General features: G+C 38.2%; 3 protein-coding genes across 6 annotated transcripts; 1 reads left to right on the top strand and 2 right to left on the bottom strand.

Moving 5' to 3' along the window:
• Positions 1–1,999: 1,999 nt before the first annotated feature.
• LOC149618438 (uncharacterized) lies at positions 2,000–3,819 on the bottom strand. Of its 4 annotated transcripts, none has more exons than XM_089855007.1 (2): positions 3,186–3,819; positions 2,000–2,815 (listed from the first exon to the last, which is right to left on the bottom strand). In XM_089855007.1, exon 2 carries the CDS (start codon positions 2,501–2,503, stop codon positions 2,018–2,020), a length of 486 nt encoding a protein of 161 aa, XP_089711133.1. In that variant the 5' UTR covers positions 2,504–2,815; positions 3,186–3,819; the 3' UTR covers positions 2,000–2,017. The 4 variants fall into 4 exon arrangements, with proteins under 4 accessions (XP_089711133.1, XP_089711130.1, XP_089711132.1 ...); XM_089855004.1 differs by having other exon boundaries at positions 2,000–2,818; XM_089855006.1 differs by lacking the exon at positions 3,186–3,819 and adding an exon at positions 2,940–3,171.
• Positions 3,820–3,974: 155 nt separating this feature from the next.
• On the top strand, positions 3,975–11,841 carry Nup75 (nuclear pore complex protein Nup75). The gene is made up of 20 exons (XM_089854961.1): positions 3,975–4,208; positions 4,332–4,434; positions 4,504–4,614; positions 4,691–4,754; positions 4,823–4,893; positions 5,897–5,940; positions 6,140–6,209; positions 6,297–6,418; positions 6,498–6,746; positions 7,172–7,209; positions 7,280–7,373; positions 8,131–8,318; positions 8,606–8,671; positions 8,746–8,796; positions 8,869–8,969; positions 9,038–9,123; positions 9,420–9,451; positions 10,634–10,834; positions 10,902–11,049; positions 11,603–11,841. The coding sequence occupies exons 1-20, from the start codon at positions 4,182–4,184 to the stop codon at positions 11,687–11,689; spliced, it is 1,953 nt and encodes a 650-aa protein (XP_089711087.1). The 5' UTR covers positions 3,975–4,181; the 3' UTR covers positions 11,690–11,841.
• Positions 11,842–12,755: 914 nt separating this feature from the next.
• Positions 12,756–19,881, bottom strand: LOC149618440 (putative sodium-coupled neutral amino acid transporter 12). Its single transcript, XM_089854966.1, has 10 exons — positions 19,526–19,881; positions 18,214–18,335; positions 17,975–18,146; positions 16,009–16,081; positions 15,829–15,920; positions 15,735–15,765; positions 15,578–15,677; positions 15,384–15,507; positions 14,772–14,865; positions 12,756–14,687 (listed from the first exon to the last, which is right to left on the bottom strand). Exons 1-10 carry the CDS (start codon positions 19,568–19,570, stop codon positions 13,918–13,920), a joined length of 1,623 nt encoding a protein of 540 aa, XP_089711092.1. The 5' UTR covers positions 19,571–19,881; the 3' UTR covers positions 12,756–13,917.
• Between the last annotated feature and the right edge of the window lie 271 nt (positions 19,882–20,152).

Raw genomic sequence — 20,152 nt, forward strand, 5'->3', positions numbered from 1 at the left:
CAGTTTCCACACCCATGTTCGTGCCTTCGCAGGAGTCAACAAACGTATAGCGTATTTCTTTGAGGTGATCCGAGCGCTCCCGGAGTGCTCCGAAAAAAAAAAATGTCTTTCATTGGAAAAAAACGAGCTGCTCCGAGACGGAGGCGCGTCTTACATTGGCCCAGTCGCTCCCTCCCGGTTTGCTCCCGGATTGATCCCAACCGCTCCGACTCTAGAGACGGAGCGACCAAAATGGAGCGCTTGATGACGTCACAAAACCGCTCTGAAAAACTTTTGTCTTTCATTGGGAGCAACTACATTCGGTCCTCCGAGCTAGAGCGGTGACGTAACACAAAAATATGGAGCGATCTCGGAGCGCTCTCAGGAGACCACATTCTGCACCATGGAGTAGTATTAGTTGGGTTGCTGCTGTTGAGTTGCAGTACTAATCGTGGTTCGCAGTTTCCGCACCCATGTGCCATGTTTGTTCGCGCCTCAGGGCCAGAAATAAGAAAAATTTCTTATAGGACAGTGATACCCCCTTTAACTGGAAAATTTATAGGACATTGTCCACTGGAGTGCGCCAAAAATTGTGTCGCATTTTCATAGTCAAGCTATCAAAACTTGGGAAAAATTTACTGGTCAACCGTCCAGTGACCCCCTTAGTTTTCGAAAAAAGTTATGGGACATTTTAAAATTTTATTGGACAATGTCCAGTGCAGTCTTGGAAATAGCACAGGTCCACAGGTCAAAAACCAGTTTATTAATTGCTCGGACCAGTTTTTTTATTCAAAATCCGGGGGTTACTGGTCCTTGGGACCAGTTTATTAATTGAGAATTTTTATGAAAATTCAGGAGGGACCAGTTTAAAAATTCTAGTCATTATAAATTTCTACTCCATGGATATAGTCTCCTAGCCTTGACATTTTCTCATTCTTGCCTAAGTTGCCTTCCTTGCTACAACCACAGCCCACTCGATCACGCTTTGGCTTCACACAATGTTTTTCCTATGTAAAAGCGCGTGTTGGTAATTATGAGCTTTTTCGCTCGAAAAATCCAAGGAGCCAGCTTTTAACATGACCGGCTATGGGAGGAACACAGTTATTTTGCCCTAATTTTGAAACTACTGGTGCAAACCTCTTGAAATTTTAAAGTGATGTGCAAAACAACGTTTGCTATGTTTTGGAAATTTTAAAAAGTTTCCCTTCTATAGTTTTTTTGTATAAATATTAGAACGAAAATTAGCCCTACTTAAAGGGCTTGGTCTTGGAACGGTTTAATAAGTTTTTCCGTTTCACTTGTTCGAATCTCTTGAAATTTTAGTGAGAGGCACATTGAACGGTTTTAAGTTATGATGCAAAGTTTCAAAGTTTTCAAAGAAACAATTCACTTCCAAAAAATTCATTAAAATTGTGCTTGTGCATAATCCTACAACCTATTTAGTCGCTTAGGGAAATTTTAGGAAAAAGACTATTCGTTTTAAAAGTTCGAAATTTTCCACAATAATTTAAAACCTTTAAATATGCCTTTCACTAAAATTTCAAGAGACTCGAACCCATAGATATATTAAAAGGGTAGATACACAATTCAATGGGAGGTCGACGCGGAAGGGGCAAAGAGCAGACAGCCGCTATTTTCTGGGGGTAGCCGTATAAAACGCCATCTATCGGTAACTTTCGAAACTAAATTAAAGGATGAGCTTAGAGTAGTGGCACTCTATGTTAACGCCCTATAGGGCATAATAAGTAAAAAACTCGGAGATGCCATTACTCAATTTTGTACGAGCTAAGAGCGGAAAAACGTATTTTATAAATTTTACACCTGTAAAATCTTTTAAAAAACACTTGGGACTTGTATTTCTACTTACTTTCGAGGAAATACCACCGTTTTCTGAAGGTAAGAGTCTTTTTTTATACATTTATTAGTAATAAAAACATTTAAGGCGAGCTAAGCCTTGGTCATGGCCATAATGTAGATTTGCACTGTTGCACATAGAATGATAGAATGAAAGAGGCTGTACTTTCGTGACTTGGAAAATTTATTTTTTAGGCTTTTCGAACATTTCTATGGCAAAATGAGGTAGGAGACTAATGAAATATTTAGTGGATAATTTTGGAAGCAAGGTATCATTGATGAATTGGTTGTCTTTCACTATCATCAAGATTTCGATGTTATCGGGTGGCACAAATACTGCCAAAAAGCATACGGGTACGTTACACACGAAAAGCTGACCCTGAATCTGATGATAGACGTCTGAAGTTTTTCTCAGTTCCAGTTCATCCGTTTCTTCGTCAATGTAAAGGTGAAAGTTACCCGAAGCTGCTTTTCCTTTGATAGTTTCTTTATTCTTGAAAATAGCGTAAGGGCATTTGATCTCCACTAAGTACAGCTGGTCCTCAACCAGTATAAGGCGATCGGGGCTTGCCCCAAGGAAGCAAAATTGTGGATTAACAATCAAACCCACAGAGGTGTGACACTGGGTATTGATGTGTTGCCTGAATATTTGAAAAAGCAGCGGGTTCATGCTTCAATCCATTATCAAAGGACAACGCTCCCATTTCTTCTAATGCTTCAGATTGTTGCCCGAGAGTCAAATTACGGAGAGTCAGTTTAGGGATAATTTCATCGGTTACATTAATTTGATCTCCAAATTAGTATGGAATCGCGAACGGTTTGAGCGCTCTACGTAGTCTCTTTCCAGTGGTGGGAAAGAAATCTGATTTTGTAAAATGTTTTGAACAAATCCGTAAACTGGAGATATCAGCTGTTGTTATAGAATCAATCCACTTCTTTCTAGTGACAGTCTCTTTCGGAAAGTTGTGGTAAGAAAGAAAACCTTCTTTACACCCACAGTTTGAACGCAGCAAACATGAGTTGAAGCCATGATTGTTACATAAATAAGTAAATAAAAACGTTTATGTTATATTTCGTTTTATGCCTTTAAATATAGAGACACACACTTAACAAAGTTTGTTTTGGTGGGCACCATTATCGACTCTTATTTTAAGAATATGTAACAGTTTAATGTCCGGATATTTAAATATCAGTACCTTAAAACGTTGCTAACGTTTTTTTTAACATGATAAAATAACGTTTTTCAACGCTGAAAACGACGCTAATCACTAATCTGCCGTGTTTTACAAGACCAAGGCTTAGCTCGCCTTAAATGTTTTTATTACTAATAAATGTATAAAAAATACTCTTACCTTCAGAAAACGGTGGTATTTCCTCGAAAGTAAGTAGAAATACAAGTTCCAAGTGTCTTTTAAAAGATTTTACAGGTGTAAAATTTATAAAATACGTTTTTCCGCTCTTAGCTCGTATAAAATGGAGTAATGGCATCTCCGAGGGTTTGACTTATTATGCCCTATAGGGAGTTAACATAGAGTGCCACTACTCCTTATGATAGTTCCAATTTTGGCCGCTAATTTGTCCCCGATAGATGGCGTTTTATACGGCTACCCCCAGAAAATAGCGGCTGTCTGCTCGTTGCCCCTTCCGCGTTTTTTCGTTAAGCCTAAGCCAGCGAAGTGGATCTAGACCCTTTAGAGTTTTATTATATCTATGCTCGAACCAGTGAAGCTGAAGGAAACAAATTTAAACTGTTTGAGACTAAGCCATTAAATTATGGTTCATTTTCGTTTTAATGTTGTTACAAAAAGCTTTGTAAGAGAAAAACTTTGCACAAAAATACCAAACATTATTTTGCAAATCTCATTAAAATTTCAAAAGATTTCAACCAGTATTTTCAAAATTAGGACCAAAAACCGGTGTTCCCCCCAATGACGGAGTTAACTCTGATTTTTGACATAATTTTGCATCTATAGCCCGATCGAATGGGCTGTGCGTCAACGAAATACTCCCTTAATTTTTCAATAGGATTAGTAAAAAAAAATTAGGGATAGGGTCACTGGTCCCAAGGACCAGTTTAATATTGTAGACGCTGGGGGTCACTGGTCCCGAGGACTAGTTTCAAAAAAATCCTTATTTCCAAGACTGGTCCAGTGTCGTGTGCTTATTTCCACTACTGTTCGCGCCTTCGCGGAGGTCAACATAGGTAGTCTGCTACTTCTACAGTTTATAGGCCGAGGTTTAACAAAAACCGTTCGAAATTCAACGTGTCTATTAAGTTAAAACGACAGTAAATTGAATTACTATAAATCATTAATAACAGTAATCACTGTGAACACCTTTCAATCGAAATGCAGGACAAAAAGGGATTTACTATTGTAAGTTATGTCTATTTTACTGAAAGACAGTTAGGCCTAAGCTCGGAATATTTGAGGGAAATTTCAAATTGCAAATCAAGCATGCTTTACATAGACATTACGAATTTACGATCTTAATTTTAGGAGGTACCAGATTTGTTAATGTCAAAATTAGGTACCGCTATTGAATTCGGTTGCGGAAATAACTTTATCGCGTTTGCTTCAAAAAATGTATCTAAACGTAAAGGTAACATACATAGTGCATTTCACACTAAAGAAAGAAAAAATGGTGGAATAGACATCTTCATTGTTTTAGATTATTCCAAAAACGGCAATAAATTGCCAAATCCAACGTACCTTCATGATATTCATTGGAATGACATGTTGCATAATGCATCTACTAGAAAACTCGTCAATGAGTCCCAGGGTTAGCCTTAAAACAACCAATTCCCTCTATTTATCCATTCCTTTCACTTAAATTGATTCTATTCCTGAAAATTTAGGCATATTCTTATCACTGCAGTCCAAAATTTCAAGCGACGAAGAAACAAACTTGAACAAAGAACAGTCAGTTATAGTTATTTTAAAAATATGTTAAATTTTAATGGTTAAATAAATTTATATGGTTTTAACAGCGTTCTCACTACAAGCCATAAGTACAGATCGGTACTTAGTGCTTGTATGTTAAATCTTCAAAATGCTGCTGGTATGTAACTAACTGATAGTTCAGAGTGGTTAAAATCTCCCCTAGTAATTGTCAGGGCCCTCTCTTAACCATTCAGGGAACTTTCCCCATTAGTCTCCAAAGTTATCCGCCATTTTGATGGAAAGGGGAGGAGCTCCTAGTAATTGTCAGGGCCCTCTCTTAACCATTCAGAGAACTTTCCCCATTAAGTCTCTTAAGTTATCCGCCATTTTGATGGAAAGGGGAGGAGCTCCTGGTAATTGTCAGGGCCCTCTCTTAACCATTCAGGGAACTTTCCCCATTAGTCTCCAAAGTTATCCGCCATTTTGATGGAAAGGGGAGGAGCTCCTAGTAATTGTCAGGGCCCTCTCTTAACCATTCAGAGAACTTTCCCCATTAAGTCTCTTAAGTTATCCGCCATTTTGATGGAAAGGGGAGGAGCTCCTGGTAATTGTCAGGGCCCTCTCTTAACCATTCAGGGAACTTTCCCCATTAGTCTCCAAAGTTATCCGCCATTTTGATGGAAAGGGGAGGAGCTCTTAGTAATTGTCAGGGCCCTCTCTTAACAATTCAGGGAACTTTCCCCATTAAGTCTATAAAAGTTATCCGCCATTTTGATGGAAAGGGGAGGAGCTAATCTTAAGACCAGTGACCCATTTGGGCTGTTATATTTAAAGCAAAGCGCGGGTCACGTGGTCCCCTACAAATTAACTCTCCTTCTGAACTCCAGTGTTGGCTTGGCGAAGGCAGGAGGCATTTGTGGGCGGGATTTATAAGTGCACATATAAACCCCGCCCCCTAGCCTTTCCCAAGCTAAACCCGGAGTTCAGAAAGAAAGTCAACTTGTAGGGGATCCACGTGACCCGCGCTTTGCTTTAAATATCACTGCCAAAATGGATCACTGGTCTTAAAATTGGCTCCTCCCCTTTTCATCAAAATGGCGGATAACTTTTGAGACTTAATGGGGGAACCACATAACCCGCACTTTACTTAACTTTAATTCTAATTATAATTAAACTTATAGAGAGTGCAACTGAGGAAACTGTTAAAGACAATCTAATTTCTCAAGTAAAGACCCTTTTTCAGCTTGCTTGAGACAAAAACGTCATAAGCATTTTTTTCATACCTTAGTTCAAAGCGCGTGTCACGTAGTTCTCCTACAAGTTGGCTTTCCTTACGAACTCAAGGAAAGTCAACTTGTAGGGGAACCACGTGACCCGCGCTTTGCTTTAAGAAACTATCAAACCCATTATTATTACGGATTTAGGGCGAATTATTCTACACTATTGAACTAATTTGGAATTTGTGTGAAGTATTGTTTATTGATGTTCAACCTGGTCAGTATTATATAATCTAATCTAATACGTGATTGGTCAGCTGCTGTGAACATAATTAATGTTCAAAACTGAATCCTACGAATGTAGGTGGACTTGTTCTAAATAGTTTATTAGAATGGGTAAGATGGCATAGCGATGACGGAGATAAAAGGGCAAACGAAGCTATGGAATTTGAAACCCCCGAGAATCAAACTTCATATTGGGAAGCCGTGCGTTAAATTTATCTTCTCTTTTTGTTCAACCGTAAAAGCGTTGCTCAAAAACATCCATTGTAAATTAATTAATTAGATCTACTCCTACACCTTCTTGGGAATGATTGATAACGCTCGGAACCTTTTAAAAATCCACGGTGACGCCAATAGAGATGATTTTATCAGCTTAGATGAGTTATTACGAAAAATGCCAGTGTACCATTCTAGCGGGACACAACCCATTGGGGAATTTAACATTAGATGGCGCTACTGGCAAGATGAATGCTTGAGACGCTTAAAAAATGGCGAGTTCTCATCGGCGGAGAATTTGGAAAAAATATGCAGAGTAATTTTGTGTTAAATTTATTAAGGCCAAGAAGGGATATCTAGTTTATTAGGGAGAAGGTATAAGATGCCTATAAGTATTAATTCGCGCGTGCCATAGTCCCAGACACTCCCCCTTTCAAAATACAAGGGGGGGGGGCGTAAAAGGAGGCCCCAGGCTATTTCGCTGCCTCTACTCAGTCGGAAAATATGATTGTAATTTTCGTACTCATTCGCGTCGCGCTGACGTGCACGAGTTTTCAAGAACCAATGAGATGCTGGCTGGTTGTAATTTAGAGGCGGGGATTGACTCTGGACTGGAGATAAAGCTAGATTATAAATGTGGGGCGAATTTATACCTTCTCCATAATAAACTATAGATATCACTTCTTATTAATTAAGGCACAGTGTTCTTAAGAATTTGATGATTTTAATTTTTCGCGGTAGATATTATGTGGGGATCGGGAAATTTTTGTTGAATTAAGGTGAGATGTGATTGGTTGAGGAGAATTAGTGAAAAGGCGGTTTTAGGAACTTCGTTTTTCTTATGAATAGCGAATGCTGTGGTTCATGGTATTACTTAATGGCGGCTTATTTGTTGTACACCGATCCATGTGTAAAAGCCTATAACTTGCACAGTGTGGCGAAAGTAAGTTAACCCTTGGCGATGTTACTCGTTCAGCGCCCTCTAGCGCACTAAAGCATAGCCCACTTGATCACGCACGCTGGCTGCACGCGCTCTAGAAGCCCGTCCAAACGATTTTTTTTACATGTTAACTCGCGAATACGGCGGGTCACATAGGTTCGGTCTAAACTATTTGAAAACCCGTCTGGTTTTAACATGGGCGTGTGTCTATGGGAAGGGACCAGTTTTTTCAACGTTTTTGACAATATTAGTGCATCCACTGGTTCAAATCTCTTGAATTTTTAATGAGACGTGTATTGAAAGGTTTGATATTATCCTGTAAAATTTAAAGTCTTCAGCTATAATAGTTTTTTTATAAAAAATAAAAATCATCACATAGTAGCTAGAGAAATTGAAGGGGCAAAATTCTCTACTATGTGATGATTTTTATTTTTTATAAAAAAAACTATTATAGCTGAAGACTTTAAATTTTACAGGATAATATCATCCTTTCAATACACGTCTCATTAAAAATTCAAGAGATTTGAACCAGTAGATGCACTAATATTGTCAAAAACGTTGAAAAAACTGGTCCCCTCCCATAGAGGCCCATGTTAAAACCAGACGGGTTTGAATTTTAGACCGAACCTATGTTATTCTCATTTTTAGGGTCGATTGAGCGGGCTTCTATAGCGCGTGCAGCCAGCGTGATCAAGTGGGCTATGACTAAAGCCCTGGTAGTGGTAGTGCAGAAAGTCTCATTTATTCTCTTCGGTGGTAGGAATGTACTGAAATATTTGGTGGCTCCGCCATGTTAGAGGAAGTCGACTATATTCTATTAGCAGCTATGGAATTTGACATAACGAAAGTGTTACAAGAATTATGTTACTTCCCGGATGGCTGGTGGTTTGTTACTCATCTTGTTGATTTGATGCATCATAGTGGGCAGTTACAAATACAAGAGATTTGGTAAGCACCAGTGAGGCTTATTCGCGATGCGTGCGCCAAGGCTTATAACTGACGTAAATGAAGCTTTGTCTGCTTCAGAGTCGAAAATAACCATTTATAATTTGGCGCAATAAGCATACATTAAATACAAGAAATTTGGTAAGCACCAGTGAGGCTTATTCGCGATGCGTGCGCCAAGGCTTATAACTGACAGAAAATGAAGCTTCGTCTGCTTCAGAGTTGAAAATAACCAGTTATAATCACGCAAAAGGCATACAGAAATAATTATAAAACGGAAATAATTGCAGTTGTTCACCCAAAATGAGGGAATATTTCTTAATCAACTACACGTCTAGTTTATTTTCTCATAAAAGGTTAGGAATTACTTAAATTGCTGTTGCAATCAATATGTTAAGTTTAATTGCAATTGTTCCTGTTACAATTTTAGTTTATGGGAAATTGGAATAGGTTATTTGGAACATTGTCCTCATAGTGGAAGGTAATAAATTACTTATCAAATGCCTAAGCTTACATTAATTAAATCCCCACACGATGTTTTGCATTTGATTAGTAATTATCTAGAAACATATTTGGAAAGAATCCCTTTAGACACTGAAGCTAAGGCTTGGAAAATTCTTCATATTGCCGAAAAGAAAGAGATCACGTCATTGAGTAAAGTTTAAGGAATGTTTATATGATTTTGTTTGTTTTGTTGCAATGTTATTTATTTTCTTATTAAGCAAATAATGTATGTAAAATGATGGCAAGGAAAGCCTTAAAGAATAAACAAATTGGATCCGCCGTTATGTGGGCCGTTAGAGGCAAAGTAAGTACTTAATTCTTTTTAGTTTTGCACTCTTTAGAGCTGGAAAACTATTGTTCCGTCCCCTTGCGGCTGGGCGCCTATTCCCCTTTCTTCCCCAGTTTTTGGTGTTACCACCAATTTGTCCGCGCAAAACTGTAATGTGGCCGAGGCCATCTTGTTTGTTTTTATGGTTTGCGATTATTATCGCAGTTACTATGAAGCGAGCGCCATCTACATTGTTCTAAAGCAAATAATTCAAGGAATTGATTATTCTATTTCGCAATTCACTGTTTTAATTTCATTTTCATTATTTTTAGGATTCTGTTTTTGCATCGTATTTAGCCGACAGGTACTCTTAACCTTTTATTACATTAGGGTTCATACAAACCTGGATATGTCAGGGAAATTGACTAAAAATTAGGGAAAACTCAGGGAAATTTATATTTTAAAGTAAAACTCCGGGAAATGAAGGAAATGCGTTAGGCTTCTGTAAGTTTTCTTGAAGGGCTTGCTCCCGATAAAAATAACCAGTCCCGTAGTTACGACCCCCCTAAAACAACCGCTGTCACCTTAAACCTGGAAATATATGAGGGGAAAACCTGGAAATATATGAGGGGGAAAACCTGGAAATATATGAGGGAAAAACCTGGAAATATATGAGGGGGAAAACCTGGAAATATATGAGGGAAAACCTGGAAATATATGAGGGGAAAACCTGGAAATGTATGAGGGGAAAACCTGGAAATATATGAGGGGAAAACCTGGAAATATATGAGGGGAAAACCTGGAAATATATGAGGGGAAAACCTGGAAATATATGAGGGGGAAAACCTGGAAATATATGAGGGGAAAACCTGGAAATATATGAGGGGAAAACCTGGAAATATATATGAAGGGAAAACCTGGAAATATATGAGGGGAAACCTGGAAATATATGAGGGGGAAACCTGGAAATATATGAGGGGGAAAACCTGGAAATATATGAGGGGAAAACCTGGAAATATATGAGGGGAAAACCTGGAAATATATATGAAGGGAAAACCTGGAAATATATATGAGGGGAAACCTGGAAATATATGAGGGGAAAACCTGGAAATATATGAGGGGAAAACCTGGAAATATATGAGGGGAAAACCTGGAAATATATATGAAGGGAAAACCTGGAAATATATATGAGGGGAAACCTGGAAATATATGAGGGGAAAACCTGGAAATATATGAGGGGAAAACCTGGAAATATACGAGGGGAAAACCTGGAAATATACGAGGGGAAAACCTGGAAATATACGAGGGGAAAACCTGGAAATATACGAGGGGAAAACCTGGAAATATATGAGGGGAAAACCTGGAAATATATGAGGGGAAAACCTGGAAATATATGAGGGGAAAACCTGGAAATATATGAGGGGAAAACCTGGAAATATATGAGGGGAAAACCTGGAAATATCAGGGAAAAAGTTGTATGAACCCTCTATAACATAACACGGACCTCCTAGATGCAGTACATTCATAATCCACCGTTTCATTGAAGGTTTTTAGAAGAATACGCTGAAAAGGGGGTCTTTTCAAACTTGGACATATTAGATACTCTCGGTAGTTGTATGCTTGTCAGTGATCGATTGACATTCTTGGGAAAATACCGTGAATTTCATCAAGTTTATGCCGAGAAAGATTTCCATACCGCCTCGAATCTTTTGGTTTCTTTATTAGCGTCCAATCTCGCTCCCAAATAGTAAAAAAAGACAAAAGGTCAAATCTTTAAGTGCATTTCAAATGTAATTAACTAATTATGTTTTTAGCTTCTGGATGACGTTATTATTGGACGCAATTCCTTTACTGGAAGCTGAGGAACTCATTGTAACGAGTCAACAAACAAACCAACTTCTGTATTGTTTAGAGGAACTAATTGGAAGTAAATCCTATCAAACGAGTAAAGGTCAAACTGATGTAAGTATCTCGGTTGCGCGCGAGTTTTTAACCTTTTTCAGGCCATAACAGTTCCCTTAATCCACCTTATTCCCATGCGTGCATCTGCCGAGGCTTATACTCTTCTACTACGAACTTTCTCGTGACGCCACACCCTCCTATCTCTTACCTCGCATTTGCGACCATCGTCTGCTCAGGCCATACAATTTAGGCTATACCAATATTGACCTCACGTCCCCGTAGCTCGTCCCTTTCAGTACCACTCTAATGCGCGATTTTAAACTGATGCTCAGAAGCAGACGACGCATCTGACTAAGATTAGTCGGTTAAAGCCAGGCCATACAATTTAGACTATACCAATATTGACCTCACGTCCAAATAGCTCCTCCCCTCTCAATACCACTCTATAACCCGTTTTTAAACTGATGCTCAGAAGCAGACGACGCATCAGTTTGACTCAGACTTCAGTTAAAATCGTGCGATAAGCCTCGGCACAGGCATCAGGAATAATATGGATTAAAAAATTGGTTACTGGTGGGTAATTAGTAATTACATTGATGCGGTCGTAATCTAGGATGAAAATAGTGAAAAAATATCGTTGTTAAGACTCAGCTTGGCTCGTAATCTCGGGAGAGCGTTTATCGAGGAAGGAAGCTTGTAGTTAGTTATATATGTTTAACATGAATTTTTGTACGCGTTTTTTTATATTCATTCATTCATTAAATCCATTGAAAGAGAATACACGCATTTTTCATATGAAAAACGGTATTGAATCTAATAAAGGCTGCAATCTCCAAAAAACTACTACAATAACTCAAATAATGGTATTACTCGGTAATCCCATAATTTATGCAATAGAAACCATTATAAATAAGAGAAACGGTTCTTATCCGGATTCCGTACAGGTAAGTGGCTTTTTATTAGTAACCAACAGAAAATCGGTTTTGGGGAATGGAAACAATGCTAAACGTTAAAATAAATGGCCCATTAGAGTTAAGTGATCAAATAAAGTACTGATAAAGTATTTGAACAACTGATCAATCAGGCAATTTGTATTTGCCTGATAAAATCAATTGGAAACCCTTGAAATTCCGCCTTGAATTTGATATGATAAGTCACTTGATTTAGCCATAGCCCACTTGATCACGCACGCTGGCTGCACGCGCTCTAGAAGCCCGTCCAAACGATTTTTTTTACATGTTAACTCGCGAATGCGGCGCGTCACATAGGTTCGGTCTAAACTATTTGAAAACCCGTCTGGTTTTAACATGGGCGTGCGTCTATGGGAGGAGACCAATTTTATCAACCTTTTTGGCCCAAATAGTGCATCCATTGGTTCAAATCTCTTGAATTTTGATTTATTTCGAAAACTATGTGATGATTTTTATTTTTTATAAAAAAAACTATTGTAGCTGAAGACTTTAAATTTTACAGGATAATATCAAACCTTTCAATACACGTCTCATTAAAAATTCAAGAGATTTGAACCAGTGGATGCACTATTTGGGCCAAAAACGTTGATATAAAACTGGTCCCCTCCCATAGACGCCCATGTTAAAATAAAACCAGATGGGTTTGAAAGTTTAGACCGAACCTATTATATGTTATTCTCATTCTTAGGGTCGATTGAGGGGGCTTCTAGAGCGCGTGCAGCCAGCGTGATCAAGTGGGCTATGATTTAGCTGATATTAGGTCCCACTATGGACTCAATAAAGTAAACCATACCATACATAAAATATCTTTTATTGCACATTTAAGATTAAAAATTATAAAACATCGAGTAAGAGTTTCTTAATTGAAATTTCATTTTCTTCAGTTATTAATATTGGTACGTACAGTGTTAAGTTTCGTTTCGTTTTAAAATAAATTTAGGAACTCTCTTTTTATAGATCAGAATTACATTCATATCTTTTATGATCACATCATTACAAATTATTAAAAAATATATTGGTAATATCCCGATTTTCTAGGAAAGGTGTAGTTATAGTTAATCTAAAAATATATAATTCTATTTCGTCATGGAGTACTTTTAATTTTAATTTTATGATATCGTCTGTGGCGGGAATTAAATTAAGTTTAATTTGGTCTATTAAAAGAAAAGTTCAGGTAACATAACATTATACCTTAATTAAAAGAACGGAAACGGCTGCTTTTTCTAAATTTAAAAGGAGTTAAATATTAAAGAATAAATAAATGATCTCTTATTGCAATATGATAATTAGTACATTTAATTAGAATTAAAAATAATCAAGGACTACTGCCTCGCCATCCGCCATTGGTTTAGTGCAGGCGTCTGCTAGCCCAAACCACTTACCCCTACAGGATTGGCTGAATTCTCACAAGGTGAGAGAGGTTAAGGGTAAGGTAGGATCGGACTAGCAGACGCCTGCACTAAACCAATGGCGGATGGCGAGGCAGTAGCCCTTTATAATCCCTTGGTTTAGTGCAGGCGTCTGCTAGCCCGAACCACTTAACCCTACAGGATTGGCTGAATTATTACAGGCTGAGAGAGGTAAGGGGTAGGGTAGGTTCTGGCTAGCAGACGCCTGCACTAAACCAATGGCGGATGGCGAGGCAGTAGTCCTTTATAATCCCTTGGTTTAGTGGCGTCTGCTAGCCCGAACCACTTAACCCTACAGGATTGGCTGAATTGAATTCTCACAAGGTGAGAGAGGTAAGGGGTAAGAGTGGGTTCTGGCTAGCAGACGCCTGCACTAAACCAATGGCGGATGGCGAAACAGTTATCATATTGTAATAAGAGATCATTTATTTTAATTTTTTATATTTAATTCCTTTTATATTTAGAAAAAGCAAAGCATCCATTCCGTTCTTTTAATTAATTAAGGCATAATGTTACGTTACCTGAACTTCTCCTTTTCCTTTAAGTTCTTAACCCTTATTTATTATGTGATAAACCGTAACAAAAATAATGCAAGCCGCCGACCATAATAAAACAAAACCTATCCACAATGTCCCCCTAAACGGCGAAGAATAATTATTTCTAACGCCCAAACCTAAAGCTAAAAGTGTATCCTTCCTAGCATAATATACTAAAAGCGCCGGAACAATATATTGTATCCCTACACCGGCGTAAGAACCCGTTAATGCTACGAGAAATTCCAAGTTTTCGGTTAAATACGCGATTAAAATCGGCGGTAAAACGGCTGCAATTGGAAAAAATAGTTCCCTGTACGCGTAAGGATACGTTTTAGATTCATCTAAGAATAAATTCTTCATATTATTACGTAGAGTAATTGCGATAATTGGGAAATTAGTGCTTAACGTAAAAACGGGAAAAAGTGCTAGAAAATACTCTAGGAATTTATTAGAAACTATAATATCAACGGCACCACTGCCTTTACCGGGTTGAAAGTTCAAAGTGTATATATCATCGACTCTTTTAAGAGCGAATATCCCAGTAAATGATAACAGAGAGTAAAATAGTAGGATTAGGATATAATCCGATGCTAAGAGCTTAAATATTTTTTCCTTGCTTCTAACCGGGGTTACGAGGGAAGGGAGTGAATGGTGGCACATAAATGAGTATACGCAGACACCAAATAGGTTCGGGACTTTAGAAACGTTCGCTACCACTGGTCTACCCGTTCCTTCCCCCCTGATTAATATTGATGTTGCTAAAACGATCATTGAAATAAAAGCTGCAACGAAATTAGATTAAATTAAATTGGTCAGATTTTGATCGTAAGGCAGCGCCATCTATGATTGGAAGATGGTATACTCACCAACCCATCTTAATAATGTAGTTAAAAGCTGCAAATATTTCGTCTTTTGAACGTTAAAGAACGTAAATGGTCCTAACAACATTAGGAATATCGTCTGTATAAAGAGTAAGGTTTGGTTAAGGTTAAATTGCTTTTACCAGAAGTATATAATACTTCTCTTCGAGAGAAGTGTACCACAAAGGGGGTAAGTGTAACGTCACTCTTCCCAACATCGGAACATTTAGAGCAAGGTTACTAAACCGAATCACATACACGATAAATAGTTCCCTTATCATTACTCAGTTAGCGTTTAAATATTTGGCAAGACGCGCTTGTGCAATTTTGTCCCACGTCAAGACGAGGTTTGTGGGATGATTTCTGGCGATTTAGTGCCAAACAACTATAGAATTCACCTTACGGTGCGATGCCTATTTGTAGTTTGATGAGCGGGAAAGCAAACTAAAAGGGTGAGCCTGGGAAGAATGACGTTACATAACTAAAGCATTAAGAGGATACAGAGTGTCATCCTTCTTCCATTATCCCCTTCTGCTTTTACTAACAGTTTCACCCGCCCTCTATTGGGTATTTCCATAACTAAAACGCAGACCACATGTTAAACGTGTTGCAACGTACCAGGAATATTCTGTACGCGTCACCCCTTCTGACTGCAATGTTAGGATCCCAGCATGGCATTTTGAGCTCATCTTCCGGTGTAATTATTATCACCTCTGAACTATTTGATGAGTTATCGTAGAAACTAAAAGAAATTAATAATTTCAATTAAAGTTACTGTAATATATATTTTAAATGTTCAATTAAGTTCTTACCAAATTACGTCTCGAAGGGATTTAGAAACAGCAGCTCCGTAAATTGCTAAATCTCCGTAAAGATAGATGGCGATGCATACGTTGAATAATATACGCCCCCCTATGTAAAAACGTTATTGAATATTTTTAATTATGCTTTAGAAAATTATATAATTACATTTGTTGAAGAACAAAGACGCCATTTTGCCCTGTAAATATATTTACTTGATTTCCTTTTTTTAAATGAAAGATTAATGTCGATCGAATCATACCATTTCTATTCTTTCAGTTATGTTATAATAATCAACGCTTGGCGTGTCTGTTAGAGATTCCGCACTAACATTAGGGCTGCCCACAAGATATGCTAATCGCAATTAATAAATGAACATGTTAATGTTAATGTTAATCAGTTAGGGAAAAGTTAAACAACGCCATCTAGATTGATTTTATACCTGAAAGAAGAGGTTGTTTTTCACTTTTCCCGATAAAGTTAATTTCTTCAAGCTCTTCTTCGGGTGGAGTTGGCTAATATAAAACAGATTTAATTTAATTTTAATTTAATTTATTCCCGATGCGTGTGCCAAGGCTTATGGCACAATTTTAACTGACAGATCGAGGTCAAAATGATGCGCCGTCCGCTTCAAGATAGAAAATATTGGAAGCGGACGCATCATTTTGGCTGTGATACTTCAGTTATAATCACGCTTTAAGCCTTGGCACACGCCATTATTATTCCCGATGCGTGTGCCAAGGCTTATAGCACAATTTTAGCTGACAGATCGAGGTCAAAATGATGCGTCGTCCACTTCACGATAGAAAATATTGGAAGCTGACGCATAATTTTGGCCTAGATACTTCAGTTATAATCACGCTTTAAGCCTTGGCACACGCCATTATTATTCCCGATGCGTGTGCCAAGGCTTATAGCACGATTTTAGCTGACAGATCGAGGTCAAAATGATGCGTCGTCCGCTATGTAGAAAATATTGGAAGCGGACGCATCATTTTGGCTGTGATACTTCAGTTATAATCACGCTTTAAGCCTTGGCACACGCCATTATTATTATTCCCGATGCGTGTGCCAAGGCTTAAAGCGTGATTATAACTGAAGTATCACGGTCAAAATGATGCGTCCGCTTCCAATATTTTCTACCGTGAAGCGGACGACGCATCATTTTGACCTCGATCTGTCAGTTAAAATCACGCGTTAAGCCTTGGCACACGCATCGGGAATAAGGTGGATTAAGTAGATGTTAATTTTGCAAGGCCGTAAGGGAAATTAAAATACAAAAACGCTCGCATAGGGGGTGCGCGAGATGCCTTATCTCTAGCGGCGATGTAGGAATAGTTTCGGAAATTTTCTAGTGCTTATAGTGTTCATGCACATCTGCATACTGCGCGCAAATTCCGTTCTATTTAAGTACTTTATCTGTACAAATCCTTTTGGATTTTGACAGATGCACTTGAGATTAATGAGGTACAACTTAAAAGTCCAAACAAGAAGCGATATCTAGTTTACTAGGGAGAAGGTATAAATTCGCCTCCACATTTATAATCTAGCTTTATCTCCAGTCCAAAAGACGTAGCCTGTCCGGAGTTAACCCCCGCCGCCTCTAAATTACAACCAGCCAGCATCTCATTGGTTATTGAAAACTCGTGCACGTCAGCGCGACGCGAATGATAAAGAAAATTACTTGTATTTTCCGACTGAGAGAGGCTGCGAAATAGCCCGGCCTTTTCCGCCCCCCCCCCATTGTATTTTGAAAGGGGGACTGGGACTATGGCGCGCGAATAATACTTCGGCATCTTATACCATGGAAGAAAGTATGGAAGGCCAACTCCCCCTTTGAGATGTGAAAGGTGGTTTAAAAATAGCGACGGGTTCGCCCTCTGTCCGTCATACTGAAAGCGACCGTTTCCAGGCTGTCAAAAAAGGCGGGATTTTTAAAATTTCAAATTTCCCGCCATCCCGTTAATATACCCACCCTTTTCACCAAAAGAAATAAGGAGGCCGCCATGTTTGTTTTCAGTATGACAGCTAGGGGCGCTGTAGTATGCAGGGCTACCAGTCACCTTTCAAAAAAAGGGCTGAGTTGGCCTTCCATACTTTCTTCCATGCTTATACCTTCTCCCTAGTAAACTAGATATCGCTTCATGGTCCAAATAAAAGTACTGGGCGTTCTTGCAAAATTCATTGATTCGGGAATTCTACATTACAATTTCTAATTTATGAGAAATAAACGATAAATATTATCGTTTTGTTTTTTTTTTGTTGACGGAAAATTCCATTTGCGGTGAAACGTTTTTTTTTTTTTTCCAATTATCGCAAATACGTCATAGTTTGAAAATTTAACAGTGACTTATTCTCTGGAGTTTGTAGGATGGTTTTTTATGTAAAAAAATAAAGTAACAACATACTGTTGATGTGGTTGATCCGCTTGAAGATGACGACGATATTGAGAGGGAGGAAGTTGATGGACCATTATGAGATTCTTCGTTAATTTCTCTCTTTATTTGTTTAACAGTTTCCCAACGTATAATTGCATTGGCAGATGCCATGGCTTCTATTACAAAGGTAGCTGTGAGGTAACTGCACAGAAAATGCGCGAATGGTTGTTAATGCGTATTTGTGTAGGCGGCAAGGGGTTACGAGGTACCTTATAAAAGCTAAGGCGATAACTATCATTAGACTAAGTAACCATCCCGCACTACTGAATGCGTGTGGCATAGTTAAGGCACCAGTTCCGACTATTAAGTTAAAGATGTACACCAAGCCAACCTGTGAATAAAACAGAATGGTTTATGAAGGTTTTTGAAGGAAACGGCGATCTTGAACACAATGTATTATGTGATTGAATGTGCACAATAGTTTCATTGACCAATATTTTATAGAATAACGAGAACCATAAGTGCATGTTATAGACCAAAATATTATGTGAATCAGTGTTGTATATGATTTGTGCACAATACTGCTGAATAATGCTATATCGATATCGTAGTATATGATGTAATGTGTACAGTAGACCAGTATAAATGGAATTCGCGTACAAGAGACCAGTATAAATGGAATGCGCGTACAATAGACCAGTATAAATGGTATACGCGTACAGTCGACCAGTATAAATGGAATGAGCGTAACAATAGACCAGTATTAATGGAATGAGCGTACTATAGACAAGTATAAATGGAATGTGCGTACTATAGACAAGTATAAACGGAATGTGCGTACTATAGACCAGTATAAACGGAATGTGCGTATTATAGACCAGTATAAATGGATTGAGCGTACTATAGACCAGCATAAATGGAATGAGCGTACTATAGACCAGTATAAATGGAACGAGCGTACTATAGACAAGTATAAATGGAATGAGCGTACTATAGACAAGTATAAATGGAATGTGCGTACTATAGACCAGTATAAATGGAATGAGCGTACTATAGACCAGTATAAATGGAATGAGCGTACTATAGACCAGTATAAATGGAATGCGCGTACAATAGACCAGTATAAATGGTATACGCATACAGTCGACCAGTATAAATACAATGCTCGTAACAACAGACCAGTATAAATGGAATGAGCGTACTATAGACTAGTATAAATGGTATGAGGGTACTGTAGACCAGTATAAATGGAATGAGCGTACTCTAGACCAGTATAAATGGAATGAGCGTACTATAGACCAGTATAAATGGAACGAGCGTACTATAGACCAGTATAAATGGAATGAGCGTACTATAGACCAGTATAAATGGAATGAGCGTACTATAGACCAGTATAAATGGAATAAATACAATGCGAACAATGGTGTTGTAGACCGGCATATGCATATAGTGTGACAGCTTTGAACTATCGACATTTAAATGTAGTTAATGTAGTTGTTTTGAAATTTAGGAAAAATACTGTGCACCGGCAGAGTTGAGAAATAGAGATAAAACATTGAAACTTATCATACTGATACTTACAAGCGCCGAATAGCTTTCACCCGTGTCCATGTTGTCGCCGGCCATGACTAAATAATTAACTAATCTAAAACGCGTGCTTAATTAGTATGCAAATTAAGTTAATCCAGGCTCAACACCGTCACTTCCCGCGGCTCTTGAACAGCCCAAGCCACAACCAAAACCGCATAAAATATATTCTTAATTTATTGTTCTGACGATCGTTTCATACAACTGTTCTGGTGAATGACAGATAATATATTACTTGAACGAAACACTCCCCTCTCAATCAAGACAATCGTGGAACAAAGTGGTCCTCGTTTATTATCTCCTATAACTCAAGGTTTCCTATGACGGGATTTCCGTGGGAATAGACTCTTTCATATATTTGTAATGGAAAAAATCCCACTATTGTTTACCCCCGTACTTGGCAAATATTATTTTCGTTCAATGACGATTATTATTGGCTGTTAATGCGATTACGTTTCAAGTTTCTCAGTTTAGCGTGGGACTGAAAGGGAACTATTTCTCATTATCGTAATAAATACGGCTATGATAAAGGGTTTTCTTTTATCATGAGTTTTTGTTGCGTTGATTTGCTCACGCTGACATATGGAACGAGTGTTTTGTGTAAATTGTGGTGTAGTTTAC

The sequence above is a fragment of the Phalangium opilio genome, unplaced genomic scaffold, assembly GCF_054372755.1.
Source record: "Phalangium opilio isolate 3A_F unplaced genomic scaffold, DU_Popi_V2 ptg000209l_1, whole genome shotgun sequence".
In the NCBI taxonomy this organism is placed as follows: Eukaryota; Metazoa; Arthropoda; class Arachnida; order Opiliones; family Phalangiidae; genus Phalangium; species Phalangium opilio.

Excerpts from the sequence above, each read along its gene's own strand:
- Nup75 (XM_089854961.1), top strand. The coding sequence starts at position 4,182 with ATGCAGGACAAAAAGGGATTTACTATT. Across the intron at positions 6,419-6,497 it reads AAACTTCATATTGGGAAGCC|ATCTACTCCTACACCTTCTT; the intron begins GTGCGTTAAATT and ends TTAATTAATTAG. Across the intron at positions 8,970-9,037 it reads GAAAGAGATCACGTCATTGA|CAAATAATGTATGTAAAATG; the intron begins GTAAAGTTTAAG and ends TTTCTTATTAAG.
- LOC149618438 (XM_089855007.1), bottom strand. The coding sequence starts at position 2,503 with ATGAACCCGCTGCTTTTTCAAATATTCAGGCAACACATCAATACCCAG.
- LOC149618440 (XM_089854966.1), bottom strand. The coding sequence starts at position 19,570 with ATGGCCGGCGACAACATGGACACGGGTGAAAGCTATTCGGCGCTT. Across the intron at positions 15,921-16,008 it reads AAAACAACCTCTTCTTTCAG|CATATCTTGTGGGCAGCCCT; the intron begins GTATAAAATCAA and ends AATTGCGATTAG. Across the intron at positions 14,866-15,383 it reads ACGCGTACAGAATATTCCTG|ACGATATTCCTAATGTTGTT; the intron begins GTACGTTGCAAC and ends CTCTTTATACAG.